This window comes from Gobius niger (genome assembly GCF_951799975.1).
Source record: "Gobius niger genome assembly, chromosome: 17".
Taxonomy (NCBI): domain Eukaryota; kingdom Metazoa; phylum Chordata; class Actinopteri; order Gobiiformes; family Gobiidae; genus Gobius; species Gobius niger.
In genome coordinates this window covers 10,208,672-10,228,132 of record NC_136868.1, presented here as the reverse complement: position 1 = coordinate 10,228,132, position 19,461 = coordinate 10,208,672, and the positions used below count along the sequence as shown (strand labels likewise).

Genomic DNA, 19,461 nt, shown 5'->3' with positions numbered 1-19,461 from the left:
TACGTTTGTTTAGTGTGATGTCACAACTTCCGCGTCCGGGTACGAGCAGACCAGCCAATATGCGAGAAAAAAACATTAAAAACTCTTAAAAACAACCATCAATATTTCGGAAACTCAACGGAGAGTTACTGAACCTACTTATTTCTCAGACTCATTCGCCAAAAATGCCGCACCTACTGCTAAAAAAGTATTATTTACTAAAGTCGGTACTTCCGGGGTTAGCGTAGCTACTGCGCCATTACCATTTTTCTCTGCTAAATCAGAAGTACCGATTTAGGTAAATATTACTTTTATAGCAGTAGATTCAGCATTTTTGGCTAATGGGCCTGATAAATAAGTATGTTCAGAAACTCTCCGTTGAGTTTCAGAAATATTGATTGTGGTATTAAAGAGTTTTTTGTAGTTTCTCGCACATATGCGGACCCGGAAGTAGAGCTGTGACGTCACCACTTAACAAATGTATATACTGTAACTTCACTGCAGCTGTTTCCAAAGTAACAACAAACATTTGAGTTGGAACTAGTTTCAGATTAAACAGCTTAAAACATAAAAAATAACTCCTGCCCAGGGCTTAAAAAAAAGTCCACAATGAACCGTTTCAGTTTGTGTGACTGTGATATAAGCGGATTAAACAACGAGGAGCCGTGTGTGCATTACACAGTTTTAATGCACTTTGCGTCGTGGTGTCCTTGCCTCCACGTCGTGCATTAAAACTGTATAATGCACGGCTCCTCGTTGTTTAATCCTTACTTAAAACCTGTTTAGTGCTATTTGGTCCTGGTTCATCTGTGGTTAAGTCTTGCCTTGTCTTAAAGTCTAGGTTCAGACCTCATTACGTCCTGGATTAGACCTTGTTAAATCCTTCATTCTGGTCCAGTCCTGATTTTCAATATTGATTTGGACATATTTTAATTTATTGTAGTTTGAGTCTTTTGACAAAAATGTACTAAGTATTGGGTTTGAACAAGTACTTTTACTTTTATTTATCAAATGTAAACATATTAATGTCCCAAATGGACAAACTAATGATATGCAACCCTTTGACAATGTGTCACTGAAAGTTAATACGTTTTTGTTTGTCATTAAACATATGTGGAGATTTCGAACGCTAACCCTTTTAATCATCAACACTTCTGATTTAGCCCTAGTTTTCCATGATTTAGTGAAGGCCACTGCACCCCAAGTTAAGTCCTTGTTAAGCCCTGATTTCGTGTAGGTTCAACCCGAGTTAATTCCTGATTTAGTCCAGATTTAGACACGGCTTAATTCTTGCTTTGTCCTGGTTCAGTCCCGATCTAACCCAGATCCAGTCTTGCTTCCAAGCCCAGTCTCTTTGTGGTGCACTCCGGTCAGTTCTTACCTTGGTCGGCAGGTGATGCTCAGAAGCAGCGCACAGATCCACACGCGGCTCATTGTACCGAGGCTCTTTCCATTGTCCATCCCTGAAAGCAGACACCAGCACTTTGAAAAATCTAATACAAGAACCCTCTCTTATCAAATTACACTGGCTATCTGTGCATGAAATTAACCGCTGCTATTAAAACACGCAGTCGGAGCTATAGTCGTTCCCATAGACTCATTGTAAGTACGCATAAACCATGAATCAGAGATGAGCACCACATGATATCACATAATTTGGCATGTGTAGCCTACTGTAGTGATAAATACACTCATATACAAACTACATCACTTTGGAAATAAAGAAAAAAGTTCCACACTTGCACAGGCCACAGAATTTACATGACAAAAGTAAATATATGGAATCAGGAAAGACCCCTTTGCAAAGAAGACTGACATTTCAACTACTCCAAACTTAGCATTTCCACTATATGAAATAAAAGGCTGCAATGTTCAAGTGTAGGCCAGCTGATTCAATCCAACCAACACACACATAAGACACATAAACGGATACATTTTCAAGGCTTTACCCATAAACAAAATAGACAAGTAAATGATCCAAATTAGGAACCCTTGCCCATTACACTGCAGAAAACACACAATTGACCCATTCACACTTGTCTAACTTGTAAAACAAAAGACAGAAGGCTATTAGGCTTCAAACACTGGCAAAACCGCGCGCCCCTCTGCTCAAGTTTACCCCTCAAGAACATGGCTCCCAGACTTGAGCTTCCACGGACCGACCACGCAAACTCTCCACCTGCATCAGTCTACATCACCGCGCGCCCCTGGAATATAACAGCCCCCCAAGTCCACATGTGCCCCCTACCAGCGGCGGTACTGTAAATCCCCCCGCTGTGCCTCGCTGTAATTGAACGCACCCTGCGCCGCATCCCCCTCGCGCTCATGACTCAGATCCCCATCTATTCCCGTCAGGAGAAGAAAAAAAAAAGCGCGTGTATAGGCTATACCTCTCGCGTCTCCTCCTTCTCGCCTCGTCTCCTCAATGCGGCGCGGTCTTTCTCTATCTCCCCAAACAAACGCTGATAGCTCCGCGCGATCCGCCGCCGCGCTACCCCCGGCGTGCCCACACGTCCCGGCGCGTTTCTCCACTGTACCGTGTCATAGCGCTCTGCTGCACAAGCCTGCACGAGCTTACCACACAAGAAGACGATGCGCTAACTTCTCTCCTCCGATCTCTCCCGGGTTCTCGCCTCTCCTCCTCCTCCGCTTTCTCCTTCTTCTTCTCCTTCTTCTTCTTGCTCTGGTGGAAAAAGCTAGTTCCTGGCATCAAACGTGAAGGACGGCTTCTCCATCAGCGGCTGCGTGTCGGTCGTGGGGGGGAAACAAAAAAAAAGAGAACATAGACGCAGAGGAAACCGGTCATTTACTGCCAGCGAGCTTTTTTTATTTTTGTGGCCCAGAGCGTGTGAGCGATTGGCGAGGGGAGAGAAGAAGAGGAGCGAGTCCACACTTGTGATGACCGAACATCCTATTTAAGCACGTCTCAGAGGGGGGGGTAAAAACCGGCAAGGCAGCGAGCTTAGCAAAGAAATCAAAATTGGGTGAAAAGGTGGGGGAGATCCGATGGAGTATCCCGTGGGGCTATAAGTGCAATGCAAATAGTGCGGATTCTGTCCTAGCGGAGCGGGCGCGCGGCTTTGTGGTCACGCAGCCAAGAAGATACAAGAAAGCGATGGAGCGATGGAGAGAGGCGCACAGATGGGAGGGGGCCGGGGGAGGAGAGGAGAGCAGAAAAGTGGTCCACACACAGTAGAGAGACCGTGAGAGGGATCTCCACAACAAGCGAATCAAGGTATCACAATGCGGTGAAACCTAGGATAGAAGGAGGGGAAGAAAGTGCGGGTTGTTCCTTGAAGCTGCGGAGTGGAAAAGGATTTGTGCTGTTGTGGGATAGGGCCAAAGAAAAGTTCAGCCGAAAGGGGGCAGTAGAGGAAGTTGAGCACCTATTGTTACTGGAAAACTTACTTGATCATTTCCCCCCCAAACAATGTAGTGCAATTGAAGACGTAATTACTTTTTTTGGCCAAACGCAATGGTTCTCAAATGTTTTTACACCAAGTACCAACTCATTAAATATCCGTCCTTCCAAATTCAACCTGGTCAAGATCAAGATCAAATCCGGTTCTTTCAGGGTCTATAAATGTGTGTGTATGGTAGGGCTGCGCAATATAACGCAATATTAGGCGATATGGTGATATTGTATTGCAAGAAGCCACAATATATCGCAACACCACTTAAAGGGACTATACCAGGGGTGTCCGAAGTGCGGCCCGGGGGCCAAATGTGGCCCTCAGACCGATTTATGGTGGCCCTCGGCCTCTTGCTGTATCGGTACACATCGCCAGAGATGGACCTTTTTATTTGAAATGTAATAATTCTATACGATTCTAACCGAACAACTAACATTTTATTGTGAGACAGAGCTGGCATGAAGGTTTTAAGCTTATATAGAGGTATGGGGCACAATTTAAATCTCTGCTAGTCGAAGGTTTTGCGGCACTAACTACTGATCTATGGCCCTTCACCCCATGTACGCTTCAATATGCGCCCCCCCCCATGAAAAAAGTTTAGACACCCCTGGACTATACAGTGTTTACACATGTTAAAATGAAGTATCTTCCTCCCCCTGCATTACATGTGCCAAGGTCAAGTAACCAGTTTTCTCACTCCAGCCACTAGGGGGCAGCTTAAAATTTAAAAAAAGGAAATAATTCCACACGTGTCCAGCAGAGGGCACTGGGAGATCAGGATATAAACAGCACATTAAAGCCACGTGATAGGCGGCTGCGGCTACAAGAGTAACTTACTGCCATCGAACGTGGAGTGAATGAATAATGACTTCATGTAACACTTTGAGAAACGTGGGACACAGGCTGAGGAAGCACAATAATCGTAAGCCGTTATTTATGAGGCCACAGTCCTTCACAATATATTCGGCCCACGACCCAAACAACTTCGACACCCCTGCCCTACAATGTTCCAGCCATGTCCTATGGTGTAGAATGAGCCCAGACCTGTTCACCACAACTGTCTCTAAAATCCTGCACTGTCACTCAAAAAGCTGTCATGCACAAGCTTAATATAGAAGCTGCAGTTACACATACGACCTGAGGTGGCAGTAGTGAGTATAAACTGACCAACTTGCATCTAGTCTCTTTAAGTCTTCATCTGACTGAGATTGACACGTGTTTTTTTTTTCTCAAACTCAGGCAATAGAAAACAATGCGTTGAACTTATGTGTGGAAGTTCGGTTTTAGTTAAACATGTCCTAATTTAGCTACATTTTGTCTTGTTTTGGTCCTGATGTTTCTGCAAGTCTTGCTTACTTACGGTTTGTGTTTAATTAGGATGAAACATATTGTATTGAAATAGTATCGCGATAATATTATCACGATATTGCACAGCCATATCGCATATCACAAGTTACTTCAATATTGTTCGGCTCTAGTGTATGGGTTTAAGAAAAGTGTGGGGGGGTTATTGAGTAGAGACTTAAGTGGGACAGTAGCCCCCAAAATCTTAGCTCTTTACTCTTCACTGAGCGTCCAGGAACGCCGTCACAGAAGCACAAACACAGCACTTTTCATCATTCAGCGCAAAACTATTAGGGTCACTCCGCTCTCACCGCCATTAATCTTGTTCAAAGTCCTGTCCGTTGCAGCGTCTTTATGAGTTTTAGCGGTAATGCAAAGAAAACGTCTAAATCGAGTCATACAAACTGAAGGTGTTTGCTCTGTTTTCTTGCAGGAATGCTGTTGACGGGAATAAAAAGCTGTACGCCATATATGACACGAGGTAAGACTTTCTTTGTTGTTGTTGCTTTGAGTTTATCCACACACCATGACTTATTTAAGACATATTAATAAAAGAATAGACCGATAAACCCCCAAATATGAAATGTCTGGTTTATCTAAAGCCACAGTGTGAGAGTGTATCGCCAGCCCAACAGCCGGTGCATCAATGTTTGTCACTTTGCAATGTTGAAAGTTCTATTTCTATTTAGATATTAAATTGTGCAGACGATATTGGCCAGTGTTTCTCAACTTGAGGCTTGAGGACTCACGCAAGGATAACAAGCCATGACCCAAATAAAAATGCAACCTGTTATATAGAATGTAAAATACTGTTTTTTTATTTTATTGAACAAGCATTATATAAGCCTTTAAAGCTCAAATTATGGTTAAAACTTGATTAATTTCAACATACGCAGCTGGTGTTTCTATGCTTTTTCAGAAGGAAAATAGTTAAAGGAACATGCCACCGTTTTTCCATACCAAGATATGTTCTTACCTGAGCTTAGACGAGTTGACCTGTTTGGAGCTATAGACATACATTGGGAGAAGCCAAATGCTAACAACATCTTTGGTCGTTTTGCGTGACTGAGGGCACGCACAAAGACCAGACAGGTACCCATCAACTCGTCCAAACTCAGGTAAGAACATATCTCAGTATGGAAAAACGGTGGCCTGTTCCTTTAAAGATATGTCGCGACCCACTTCAAATGGTTCTGTGACCCACTTTTGGTCCCGTCCCGCCAGTTGACAGTTTGCTCCTGTAGGCAATTCAGATAAGTAGTGCCTCAAAGCAAAATGGTCTAGTTTTAATTCACATATGGTCAGGTTTTTCTCCATGAACCCAAAATCCCAATCTAGGTCCTGGTTCAAAATCTGGTGAGGTCCCCAGGCATTTCTCTGTGATTTTGCAACACCAAATGAGTTCACAAAAAACAGATTTCAAACAAAGGACCATCATTTCTACCTTTTACAGTTAAATACAACACTTAAAGGGGGGGTATTATGCAAAATCGACTTTTTCAAGCTTTACATCATGTTATTATGTCATTCCCTCATTAAAAACATGCCTGAAGTGTTGCCTTGGCACATTCACGTATTTTTGAGTAATCTGTAAAAACTCTGATGGCGGCCATTTTAGGGATAGGTTTGCCTGAGTCCTCCTAGGAACGCCCCCACCTCCTGGAGACGCCTCCGAGCTTTCATCACCAGCCGAGTAACCAACCACTGCTCCTCAGCAGAACCCCCTCCCCACTGATGCCACAGACAGAGTGTGGAGGGGGCGTGTCGGAAAGAGTCAGAGGTTCTTAAAGAGACAGAGGCCTATTTCAAGACATTCACTACAGCCATTTTGAGAGAGCAATTTTATACAAGGCAGTTATTCTAATTTACTGCATTTACAGACCAACAGAAGGTTTCGTCATCATTGTATTGTGCTATAGACTGGTGCTATGTGATTGAAAAAAGCATAATACCCCCTCTTTAACTCTTGCTCCTATAGTGCAGTAGTTCATTTACGGAAGAGTGGGTGCCTTTGAAATGGTGTGGTGGAAAGGGTCAAATGAAGCCTTGCCCCGGTGTCTATGTGCAGGTGTATGATTGTGTTTATGGGTAAGTGGTTTTCTTATTCAAAGTGCTTTGTGTACCCAGCGGGGGTACAAACACCCCATTTAAATATAACCATCTACCGTACAATTAATTTCCCACCTCGAGATTTGCTGATTCCCAACATTCACTGTACTATTCGCAGCGTATGGAAAGCACCTGGCATTTTTCAGTCACCCGTGCGAAACCGACCTGAACAAAACGCGGCGTTTAACATGCAGCAGGAAGCATCTATCAGAGCGGAGCAGCGGCGGCAGAGCGGGATTGCAAGTGACACGGGAATGCCTCCGGCCTGACAGGGGCCAAACGCGACGTGACGGTCTCTCCCTCCGGCTCCAACTCAAGTGTCACTCAATATGCTCCTGTGTGACCTCAGACCACACCGTGTCCTCCTACCACCGGGATAACCAGCTGAACTCGCGCACTCCTGACAGGCGGGACCTAAATCTACCAGAAAATGGAATATACAAGGAAAGGGGATCAGGGTTTCAATATGTCATGCCCTCCTCCAAATGCTAAACTTGTACCTCTTTGCCGGAGGAGAAAAAGGGAGGTAGCCTACAACAAAACGTGAAGATATTGAGAGCGATCGCGGTGGGGCGGGTCGAGAATGAGCACAACAGCAGAGGGACGACGGCTCTGGTGAAATGTTTCGGGAGATAAATGTTAGTGAGGCCAGATGCAGATGGTTCGGAAAATACAGAGAATGGAAATTAGGTTGACGTTAATGAGGTTACTGCATTTGCTGTAAAGGGTGGGTGGAGTAGGCCTGAAACGCAACAACTTTATTTTCTCCAGTTCTGCTTTAACCAAATCGAAAAGCTTCTTGACTGGAGCTTACAGGCTAGAGGGCCAGTGTGACGCCTCATTTAAAGAGGGGGTATTATGCTTTTTTCAATCACATAGCACCAGTCTATAGCACACTACAATGATGACGAAACCTTCTGTTGGTCTGTAAATGCAGTAAATTAGAATAACTGCCTTGTATAAAATTGCTCTCTCAAAATGGCTGTAGTGAATGTCTTGAAATAGGCCTCTGTCTCTTTAAGAACCTCAGAGCCTTTCCGACACGCCCCATCCCCACGCTGTCTGTGGCATCAATGGGGAGGGGGTTGTGCTGAGGAGCAGTGGTTGGTTACTCGGCTGGTGACGAAAGCTCGGAGGCGTCTCCAGGAGGTGGGGGCGTTCCTAGGAGGACTCAGGCAAACTTATCCCTAAAATGGCCGCCATCAAAGTTTTTACAGATTACTCAAAAATACGTGAATGTGCCGAGGTAACACTTCAGGCATGTTTTTAATGAGGGAAATGACACAATAACATGATGTGAAGCTTCGATTTTGCACAATATCCCCCCTTTAAAAAGCTACGACCTACAAAACTCATCTAAACAAATCCTTTTCCTTGCGTTGTCGTCATCTATCATATCACTTTTTTCCCCATTGCTTTTCTATTGCGTTATTGTCACACATCCGTAACACATTATCATCACTTTTTGTTACTTTTTTGTTGCGTTTTCATCACAGATTTCTGCCACTTTTCACCTTTTTCCAGAAGTTTTCAAATTTGGCTAAAGCCGAACTGGAGAAAATGTGCTCGGTTCAGGCGGGGGGTAAGAGGTTAAGAGGGAAACGCTTTCGACAATGATCTGTTAGGCTGCTGAGTTCACCAGTTCACCTGAGCGGTTATAAAAACGAGCGCAAACTCGCGTGAACACGATACAACGCAAGCTATTATAGTCCATATACAAAAAGCTACGTTGCTGCTGTTGCACACCTCTGGACAGACGTTTTTACGCATGCGCATACACCTGTCTCCAGACCTGTGGATTTGTCTTCCTTTGCCGCCAAAGTGCTGCTGTACACAAACTAAAACAGGAGACAAACAAAACAAACGCAACTCATACTGAAAAGTGCGAGCTGACACACCCATTAAAAGCGAACTGTGGGATGTGGATACCCGGCGCGCCGCTCGTCCTCCTCGCTCGGGTTTCCCTGGCAGCCCCTGAGCCCGTCTCCCCTCCTGCCATACAACACAAGTAAACGCTCTGTCGTCTCCGCCTGATGAAGCGTGCACAGAGTCTCTGCCGCCGCTGCGCCAGAGCGAGGCACAATGTGGAAGGAGTCGCCTCACCTGATTTAGCGGAGCGCGTCGGGAGCCCGGCTTCTCCATTTGCGCATTTGTTGAACTCTGGATAGCGGCGCCCTCGTCGTCCGCGGAGGCACAGACTGGGGGGCATGAAGGAGGGCAGGACGCACCGGCGGGGATCGGGGCTGTGGGACGTACTTTCTTTGGCGCTGGTTGTGGCGGTGATATGTTGCGCGCAGAGGTGAGAGGTGACGGGGTCTCGCGTCTGGGGAGTTTGCCAAAGCGCAAAAGTGGGATTATTAATTATTCTTTCTTGTCGTCATTATTATTGTTGTTTTTGCAGCGTGAACGAGCCCGGAAACATGTCGTTTGTCAAGGAGACGGTGGATAAATTACTGAAGGGCTACGATATCAGACTTCGGCCAGACTTTGGAGGTGAGCGAAGGTTCCTCTTCACATGTGTGCCACCCCAAAAGTGTCCCCCGTAAAGTTTCTAATCGTCTGAAATTGTATTTTATGTGCGGATTTTAGGTCCGCCAGTTGCAGTCGGCATGAGCATAGACGTGGCGAGTATAGACATGGTGTCAGAAGTCAATATGGTAAGTTATATGCTCTGAATTATTCATTATTCTTAATGCGGGTGACGTGATTGTCTCTTCTTGACTTTATACTTTTACAAACCTGTTTTTTTGTAATGTTTTGGATATAAATAGAATCACTGATTTATTATTTTCTAAGCGACTTTGCCATGTCTCTTGGGCATGTTACTGCCGCGTGGGTGTTTTTACACCTATGGGTCACTGGCTTTGTGTTGCCAAGTGATCCTGTAAAATTTAGGATAACTCGGAGGCACTAAATGTGGGCCTCTGCAGGTGGTGCCAGCTCTTTGGCTCCGAATCACAACTCATTATTTTAACTTCACATTGTTGTAGTTGTGATTAGACAACATATGTAAAGGCATTTTGTATTTTCATGAACTTTGCGTAATAATTATAACAAGAAACTGAACCACACGTTTGAAAGGATCTCCTTTGAAGATTCACTTTTTAAAATAATATGTTATGTTATATAGGCTATGAATAGTAGTAATATTGCACACAGTTTTGGCTTGCACTTTTCAAGAAACCTATTTAATAACAAAAATCCAAGTCACTTTATTTAAAATGCTTTACATTTTTGTAGTCTTTATGGTCAGTGTCGGTCCTGCCTTTCAGTCTTCATCAGAGGAACAATAGAGAGATGCTCTATTGTTGCCATTTTTACATATAGCCTCAATTTTCAATCAAAGTTTATTTATATAGCACCTTACAACAACACAAGGAAGACCAAAGTGCTTCACAGAAGGATAAAACAATATTAAAAATCAATCAATCAAATAATTTCAATCAATTTTTAGACCTTTACAAATATGTTTCAAAATGCAACTGATTGTGCCCTGTGAGATTAATCTTGAATCTCCCACTAACACAAAATCATGCAACCCTGGAGTCACCATTCCTAAACAGTCATCACTCTGGGTCAAACGTAATCCACCATCTTTGAAACTCTTCTTCCTCATCACTTTGCCTGCACTCCTGCTACTTCCACATAACTGCGGCTTGTGTGACTTTACGCCTCTGGTCCGCTGCCCGCTGCTGATTTGCGATGCCAAATGATCCTGCTAAAATATGGGGTCACCGAGCTATCCCCCCCCCTGCTGCCATGTTCAATTCTGTTGAATGTGGGCCGAATCCAATCGTCTATGGCACCCAGGGGCGAGCTGGCACACCGCGGGCTCTTGTGCAGCTTAATGTCTGTTCGGCATCTATCATTGGGATAAAGTGCTGAGCGAAGCTGGCCAGTTGCATGCGAGCAGGAGGAGATAGCCCCTGACACGTTGTCCTGACAAGTATATGTGATGAAGTGTACCCGCGGTGAATTCTAATGCTCCTCTCCTCATCGGATCGTAGCTCACACGCTCGCTCCGCTGCTGGCGTCTGGTATTCATATTTAATAATGAGCCGCATGAGTAAATTAGGCGCTCTGTCAGCCCCCATAGTGTGCAAGTCCGATTTTAGACTTTTGTTTGTGCATAGACATTGTGTGTATGTACAATAGCGTCAGGAAGTTTTCAATTATTTCAATATAATTATGTAAAGTTATCTGTTTGTACATAATTCATTTGTAACTCAATTTGTCTTCTATTGGTAACAGCTTTACCCTTTGATAACAAATAAAGATTAGATTTTTTTTTTAAAGATGGAAACATTTTGTATTATGAGCATTACATTGCAGACCCTAAATGCTAATCCAATCTATTGCTATTAACCCCAGTTGTTCTGTTGTCGACTGTAATTTTCATTCATTTATACAGAACAGTCTCTGGAAGCCTAGAGCAGTGGTTCTCAACCTGGAGGTCGGGCCCCCCGTTGTGGTCGCGAGGAAAATTTCGGGGGTGCCAGATCATGTCACAAAATCTACACTTTATTATTATTTTATGGTAGCCTGTGTGTGCTGTTTTGCCAGAGTGTCTTCATTTGTTCTTAATGTGATTTATTTGAGGAAGCCATTTGCTTTTTAAGAATTATATAGGCTAAAGTCCCCGTTTCCCACAGTGCGACCTGGATGGGGGTCAAGAACCCTATTAACTGTTTTAATGGGGGTCGCGGCTCCAAATGGTTGTGAACCACGGAGAGTATAGATCTGCTAGAATAGCCTACACAAAAGAAGCGTTTAGGTGTCAGGTGACATCAACATCATAACACAAACACCACAGAACAACTGATGGATGGATCGATACCAAAATACAATCAAGTGTCCGTAGGTCTAAATATTCAGGATTCATGTATTGTTTGTCTTGGAGTAGAGTCAGTTGCAAACATACAGTGAATACAAATACATACATAAACACATAAAAAAACACCCATAGGAGCCACAGTCAGTAACACAGTCGCATAAGTGAGTTGAATAATTGAAATTGAACTGCTTTTTAATGGTCAAATCAGTGCTTTTTTCTTATTTCAGTCCATTCAGTTTGACCAGGTGAGCGGCACAAGAGAATAGCCTTAATTTCCCGAGCTTCAATATGCATTTTAATGTGAAGTGGTGTTGGATCGATCTTGGGATATGAGCCCTATAGTATTTGGTATTGAATCGACACTGGCCTCCTCCCTATTTTAGGCCCAAGAGATGCTTTTTATAGACAATTTGAGGAGAACTGGTGAAGTTGTAATCTCTCTCATTGCTGTATGGACACATTTACTGTAACGACTCTACAAAGATAAATGAAAGCTATACTTTGATATTGGAAAGACTTGCTTTACTCGTCTTGTGTCATCGTTGGGTACTTCACCTTTTTGTACGGGATATTCTGTGCTTCTCTGTTGTTGTGCTGCTCTAACTAGGCTCGCGCTATGCCGATCTCGTCAGACTAATCTATCGATCAGAGCGATTTTATTGGAGGTTACTACATGCTTTTAACTAGAGTGACTGTCTCTACAGCCGTATAAAAGGCTCTTAAGTGGTGATCATATCTTTTACTGTCTCGTGCATGCAGAGCAGTCAGAGGAAACATCTCCAGCCTCAGTAATCAGACACAACTGTCCCAGAGACAAAGTATTGTATTGGATGACCAACTGGGCTTCAATGGACTGGGGTTCAATGCACCGGAAATAGGAACAAATCATCACACTTAAGTTTAAAATTCTAGCATTGCGGCATCAGTTCTGAGAGAAAAAACAACATTTACTTCCCTCTATGACTCTCTATAGGTCAAGTCGGATGCCTTTTCCGACTCAACCCCCTATTTTTCACCACATACTGTAAATAATATAATGATACCATATAACAGTGCACTATAATCGCCCATCGCAAAGCCTTGACATTTGACTCTTGGCTGCCAGTTTGAAAGCCTATAACGCAAACATGGCTGACAGCTGAGTGAGTGCTGTTTCCTGTGTCCAGTCGCTTTCCTCCACTCTCCCTCCCCGTGTCTGTGAGAAGATGAGACCCGTCAATCATCCTCCGTCCCTCCTCCAATCTCCAAACCAGGCTCTTTGCACCCACGGGAGGCGGCTGAACTTAGCGGCGTCGCAAACTACTCCAGTTTAAATGATTGCTGTTCTCTGTTAATGCTCAGCTCCCTCATTGACCGCTCGGTTTAGTCGCTCCTAACGGCGCGCGTGTATTTGCGACGGCTTCTAGTAAGTTGAGGGGGTCAGCGAGGACTTTTGGTGGAGTTGTTGTGTGCACATGCCTAGGCTGGAGGAGGAGTGTGAAGCAGATTCTACTGAAGAGCAGGTTTGTCAAAGAGGCACCAACTCGGCTACTAAGTGATATAATGCGCACAACCAAGCCTAAAGTTTCAATTTTACTTATTTACTTAATTATTTGGTTGAACCCAGAACTGAACTACATGAGGTCGAAACCAGGTGGGCCTGTCACGATAACAAATTTGAGGTTCGATATACTGAGGCAGGATATTATTGAATCTAACGATACTAGATACGGTCAACTCTCAGGCATAAAAATGACAGTAAACCTTTGTTCTAAAAGTGCATCATCATCTCCTAAAATACCACACAAGCTGCAATAAACATGAAATATAATGTAACTCAATTTGCTTCAGTTAAAAAGCTGTTCTAAGTAACTTGTTTACCTTTATAAATCCTTTTTGTAGTCCCTCCAGGGGTAATACAAGTGTTAATGGGATGGATGGGGGGTCTTTTATCTCCCCCTGGTGTCTCTGGCCAGAAAATCACAATTGCAACTTGACTGCCACCGGACCGGAGCCACCAATACACACTAATGGAATCACGAAGAAGAAGCTAACAGGCTAACGGGCAAAGCTAACTGCAGAGCTAACTGGAGAGTGAAAAAAATGATTTCCATTGTGTAATTGGATGTTCAATATCAATCTCTCCCTTCGCCTTTTCTGTCAGCGTAGTGTTTACTCTCACGGACAATTAATAAGTTTAAAAAAATCGCAACTTGCTACGACACCTGCAGTTGCACTCATGGCCTCGAGGGGCTTGAGTTACTTAGTACTGCTTTCAAAATCAAAGTTTTGCAAGGAAAAAATAGGGGGTAAATGCTCATAAATGTACAGACGATAAATATCAAGCCCAAAAATATGTTGTTTATCTGTTATTTATTGAACGATTTGTCGATATAGTAATTATCGTGATAGCCCTAAAAGCAGGATCAATACAGGACTAAAACATGGCCAAATCAGAAATGGACAATTCCAAATCTAATGCAGCTGAATCGGGATTTTAGCTGCAGAGTCGTCCGCAAACCACAGCTTGAGAACGATTATCCTCCTCCGGCTCTTCTCTTATCAGATTTTGACCCGAGAGATGGAATTTATTTAGTGTCCAGTTGCACTTTTCACACGATCGATGTGTGATCAATTTCCCTTGGCACGCGGCCCAGTACTTAACTATCACATCTTAAAATCTGTTTCTATACGTCTTCATTAGAGGCTCGGCATCAGCGTCAGTCCAAAAGCGTTGAAGCAGCTGGAGAGGGTCACGTGGTTGTGGTTTAATGCTGGTGTCTCTTATTCGCCGACACTGGCAGGATGTAAAGAGTGAAGAGCCTTGGCCCAGAATCAAATTGATCTCTCTGAGTTTTAAAGGCGGACGTTTTTCCACTCGCATATCCTGAACACGATTCAGCATTGTTCTATAAACTGGAGTCTTTACAGGAAGTGCAATGCCGTCTCAAATGTGCTTTATTGTACAGTAGTATAAACCATGGGCCACACCTTTGGAGACAGTATGGCCAGATTATAAGCTATGAAGAGAGGAGATAGGGAGGCTGTGTTTGTGGATTTAGACACAACTTTTCTCCTCTATACTCTGGGTGTTGCCCCAGTGCAGGACAATGGTTAGTTTAAAAAGTGAAACTGACTCAGTAAACAAGGACTAGGTCTGGGCTACGAATGTTGACATTTTGATATTTTTATATTGTCCTATTTTCTTTAATTGTTTATATTTTGTCCCCTTTAAATGTCTCTATTCATTGCATATAAGATACCCCTATTTACTATTACTTAAAGGGACTATACGGAGTTTTAAAAAATTCAAATTAATTGTTTTCCTCCCCCTAAATGTTCCAGCCATGTCCTGATGTGAAGAATGAGCCCAGACCTATCCGCCACAACAGCCTCTAAAATCCTGCACTGTCACTCAAAAAGTTGTTCTTTCGGGTCAGAATTGTCGCCATGCACGAGCTTAATATAGAAGGTGCAGTAACACACATGGCCTGAGGTGGCAGTAGTGAGTATAAAATGACCAACTTGCATTTAGCCCTTTTAATTGCACATTATCTGTTCTTAAATTTTCCTGACCCCCGACAGGACTCTAGCCTAATAAATAATAATGTTATATCCTTGTGTTACCAGCCTGTGTCAAAACATTTCTCAATCGCTACATAGTCATTACTTATTCACTCCACACTATTGTAGCCACAGCCGCCCTGGGGCAGACTGACCATTTACCACGTCGCTGTAATGTGTTCTCAAAGGACAGAATAGTTCATGAAATAAAATAATGTTAACCAGAACATAATGTACTTTTAGTTTACAGGCTATAAAAAGAATGCTCGATCTGGAGGTACCGTGAATGACTAGCTCTTGTCTCACCACTTAAAGGAACAGGCCACCGTTTTTACATACTGAGATGTTCTTACCTGAGCTTTGACGAGTTGATACGTACCTGCCTAGTCTTTGCGCGTGCCCGTGGAGGAGCGTGGTAGCTTCCAACTCCCCCCCTGTTTGAGCTATAGGAATATGCTGGGAGAGGCCAAATGCTAACAACATCTTTGGTCATTGTGCGTGACTGAGCACACGCACAAAGACCAGACAGGTACTTATCAACTCGTCTAAGCTCAGGTAAGAACATATCTCAGTATGGAAAAACAGTGGCCTGCTCCTTTAAAGTTCCCGGGCTCAATTCCCGGGCCTTTCTTTGTGACTTTTGCAAGTTTTGTCTTAATGGCAGGGCTGCTCGATTATTTAAAAAATAATAATCACGATTATTTTTGTCATAATTGAAATCACGATTATTCAAACGATTATTTGTTGCCTTTAAAAAAAAGTCTATCTTTATTTTATTTATTTATTAATCAAAACACTATGATGATATTTTACGTTTTCTGGACAGTCATAAAAGTACAAATGATTTCAAGTTTGCCTTGATTAAAGAGAGGTCCCTGTTTCACACCTGCCCCCTGCTGGCCAGCCCTCACACCTGCGCAAGTAAACTAAGCAGTGCGGCCTGATGACATCATCACACAGCGCTGTTTGTTTTTATGTCAGGCAAAAGCATGAGCCATGGCACATGAAAAGCGAAGGGAAAATAATCCCAGTGGCCTGAAATAACGCAAGTCTGCTTTCCAAAAAATAAGTTAAAAAAAAGTAAAAATAAATAAATAATTATAATCGATTTTTTGTGATTATGCTAATTTTGTTAATTGCACAGCCCTACTTAATGGGTCTCCTTAGGGCACTCATGCTTCCCTCACCAACCCTAAACATGTGCAGTTGGCTAAAACCTTTAGCTAGATACCCCCGACGAAGATGCTGGCCCAAGATCTGGAGAAGGTTCCCCTGTGGTCGTTGTGCCCAGACTTCCCTAAAAAAGTAGGGCAGCCTGGCTCCAAGCAAGATCTTCCATCATAAAGTGTAGGACTTGTCAGACATGTGGCACTGTCGCCTCTCAACAAGAAGGTCTCAGTATCCTCCTCTATCTCTACAAACATGCTTGGCCCATATTGGTGGCGCACTCTGTCGGCAACTCCGCTTGACCCCCCATCTGCTGCTGTGTACAATTGTTTACGTACAGTATTCCTATTAACAATTTTATATAGTGGATTCTACCTTGGTTAGGTCTGCAAACAGCTCCGATAAACCTACACAATACATTACAGTGTGGTGCAGTGTGCAGTCTTCAAACGCCGCCAGTTTTCTGTTTACAGTAAAACATTTGAGTTGAAAGACCTTGTTGAATTGCGTTTGGCTGCTGCCGCACTCTCCCCGCTCAGAATCGGTGCTTTGTGAGAAGTGGAGAGCATTGAGGTGTCTGCTTTTTAAAAAAGTGCCACAGTCGCTCAGGTGCGGGCCCGATGCAGGCTGTGTGGGCGCGCTCTGCTGTTGTCAAGGAGATGGGAGTATTAATATATTTCAGGATAGTCTTTCTTTTTAGCTCCGCGACGACAATCCATGTGCGCGCTGTTTATACGGCGTTATAAGCCGCTCGGCAAAACAGATGGACTTGTTACAGTTACAGCTGATGTGTAAAGAGCCCGAATTAGCCGACTGTATCGACTGTGGGGGTTTAGCTGTTGAGTCGTTGAATTTGCAAGGTTTTCTCAATATGAGTGCTGATCTGTGGGCAGGTTGACAAATTCTGCAAAAAGAGTTAAAGCCATGTAAAGGAGGTACCATGCAAAATCAACAAAACATACACGGCGTAGTATTTTGCCTCGTTTTTGCGGTTTTGAGAAATCCTGTTCAGTTTGGTAATTTCTTCTTCTACTCCCAAAAAAAGGATCTGTATTTCGTGGATTTTACTGTGATATAGATGAAACGCTGTTCTACCCATTTTCAAAGCTCATAATCCATCACTCGTCCTGGGCAGTTCTACGCTCAAAAGCTCATAATGTGCTCGTTAGCTGAAAATGAAAGAAATTCAGTGTTTTATTAAATGTGATCCGCACCAGTGTTAAAGCAAAACTAAGTAACTTTTTTACCTTAATAAATCCTTTCCGTAGTCCCTCTGGGGGTAATGCAAGTGTGAATGGGATGATTGAGGGGTCTTTCATCTCCCCCTGGTGTCTCTGGCCAGAAAACCACACTTGCAACTTCCCCTGCCTCCGACCCTGCCGCCCAGTTGTCTACAGAATCACTTTTGGCTTGCATTTCTGAGGTTTGTGACATGGTACTGGTAAGTCCTGACTGTATTCTGTCTGCAGCTTTCGGTTTGTTGATGAACATTTTGCGAAACGTTATTTGTTCTTCACGATCAGAGGAAGCTAACAGGCTAAGCTAACTGTGGGCCAGCGCCACTTTAGCAGTATTTACAGCCAAGTTTTAGCGGCGAAGAAATATCTCCATTGTGTAATTGGGTTGTGGCACAATGTACAATATCCCTCTCTCCCTTTGTCTTTTCTCAGCGTAGTATTTACTCTCACGGATGGAAAATTTGTTAAAAAAATACAATAAAATACACACCATGCCACGACAGCTGCAGTGGCGCTTGTGGCCTCTAGGAGCAAAAGTTACTTAGTTCTGCTTTGAACGTTGTATGTATTTGTGTTTAAGGCACACTGAGTTGGTCTTGAATATGAAACTACATTGTGTTGCTGTATTTCCTGCAGAGGGCGCTCCAGGCCAAATTCGCTATCGTGACTGCAGTTAATATTAAAGAACTAGGTGGAAAAAGTGAAATAAGACACACTTTTTTCAGTGTAACATGACCTGCATAGATTTATGGAGAGGTTCAGAATCTTCCCTTAAAAATCGGTCTTGACATTTATTCACTTCTCGCAGTCGGACTCCGCTTGAAGACATATCCGTCTTGTGCTAAAAGACCCATTGGTTTTGACATTTTAACACTACCCTGCTCCAGCCCGGAGCCACTGAGGACCTAAAAAACCTCTTACTACAGATGTTCTCCCGGGTTTACACCGAGGAGCAGCTAAAACGTCAGCCATTTTATAAACCCAGTCACCTCAGGCCCCCTCTATTTACAAGGTAAGGAGAACTTAACCAGGATATTACTGCAATTCTCTATACGCAGCAGTATAGGTTTCACACTGGGATGGAAAAATAGTGCATTTAGCTGCAGTGGCCACTTCACTCTAGAAAAAGAGTGCTGGGTAATTCAACAATCGCTGCAATAACAGGTTTAGTGGAAATAAGAAGGGGTTCTTTGGGGGCTGTAATGATCAGGCATCAATTGTAAAGGTATAGGTAATCCATGGTGCCACATGTGCTACGTCTGGAAAGGGATTTTAATCAGTGATCTCACTGAATCATCATTCGTCATCAAATACATTAACTGTGTGCTTAATCTCAATCAATTCAATTGTAGAAGTCCTGTCAAATGGAGCATAAAGGGAAACAGTGCACCATCTGCTGGCTTTTTGTATAACTACATATTCTACATTTGTAGGACTCAGGCTATTTTTTAATTTTTTTTAAACATACATTAAGTTACACTAAACGTATCAGGGTTGCAGTGTCTAGTTGTAAAAGCCAAGATAAAACATGACATTGGAGTATCTTACTTAAAGTGGACATGCCATGCATATGGAGTTCAGACTTACAAACATTTTTTGGTGTCTCAGCTTTGATATTTTACGTTTGTTTTTTTTTGTTTTTTTGAAAGTATGTCTCTGTAAGAATTAAATGGTAACAATGAAATGCAGGCAAGAGCTGGTGAAAATCTTGACTGGGGCTCCTCCTGCTGGCAGGTATAGGAATAATATTCTTAAAAAGTATCTTCCAGGTTGGATACCGGGTGAGCACCTCCAGCAGTGCTTGATAGACACACACAGAGCTGCTCAAAATCTA

The 19,461-nt window shown here is 43.2% G+C and overlaps 2 protein-coding genes across 4 annotated transcripts in view; one reads left to right on the top strand and one right to left on the bottom strand.

Annotated features, from left to right (window-relative positions):
- Nucleotides 1-9,075, bottom strand: part of gabra5 (gamma-aminobutyric acid type A receptor subunit alpha5) — a 49,770-nt gene extending 40,695 nt beyond the window's left edge. The window contains exons 1-2 of one of the 3 annotated variants that reach the window (XM_079574948.1): nucleotides 8,949-9,075; nucleotides 1,361-1,442 (exon numbers count right to left, since the gene is read on the bottom strand). In XM_079574948.1, coding sequence (XP_079431074.1) covers nucleotides 1,361-1,442; nucleotides 8,949-9,054 — 188 coding nt within the window. In that variant the 5' untranslated portion in view covers nucleotides 9,055-9,075. Of the gene's footprint in view, nucleotides 1-1,360; nucleotides 1,443-2,369; nucleotides 2,442-2,557; nucleotides 2,912-8,948 lie in introns of those variants that run through there. The other 2 variants (XM_079574949.1, XM_079574950.1) reach the window with 2 other exon arrangements.
- The window catches only part of gabrb3 (gamma-aminobutyric acid type A receptor subunit beta3), a 47,001-nt gene continuing 36,576 nt past the window's right edge, over nucleotides 9,037-19,461 (top strand). Inside the window, exons 1-3 of the mRNA XM_079574952.1 lie at nucleotides 9,037-9,144; nucleotides 9,247-9,338; nucleotides 9,435-9,502. Coding sequence (XP_079431078.1) covers nucleotides 9,053-9,144; nucleotides 9,247-9,338; nucleotides 9,435-9,502 — 252 coding nt within the window. The 5' untranslated portion in view covers nucleotides 9,037-9,052. The remainder of the gene's footprint in view (nucleotides 9,145-9,246; nucleotides 9,339-9,434; nucleotides 9,503-19,461) is intronic.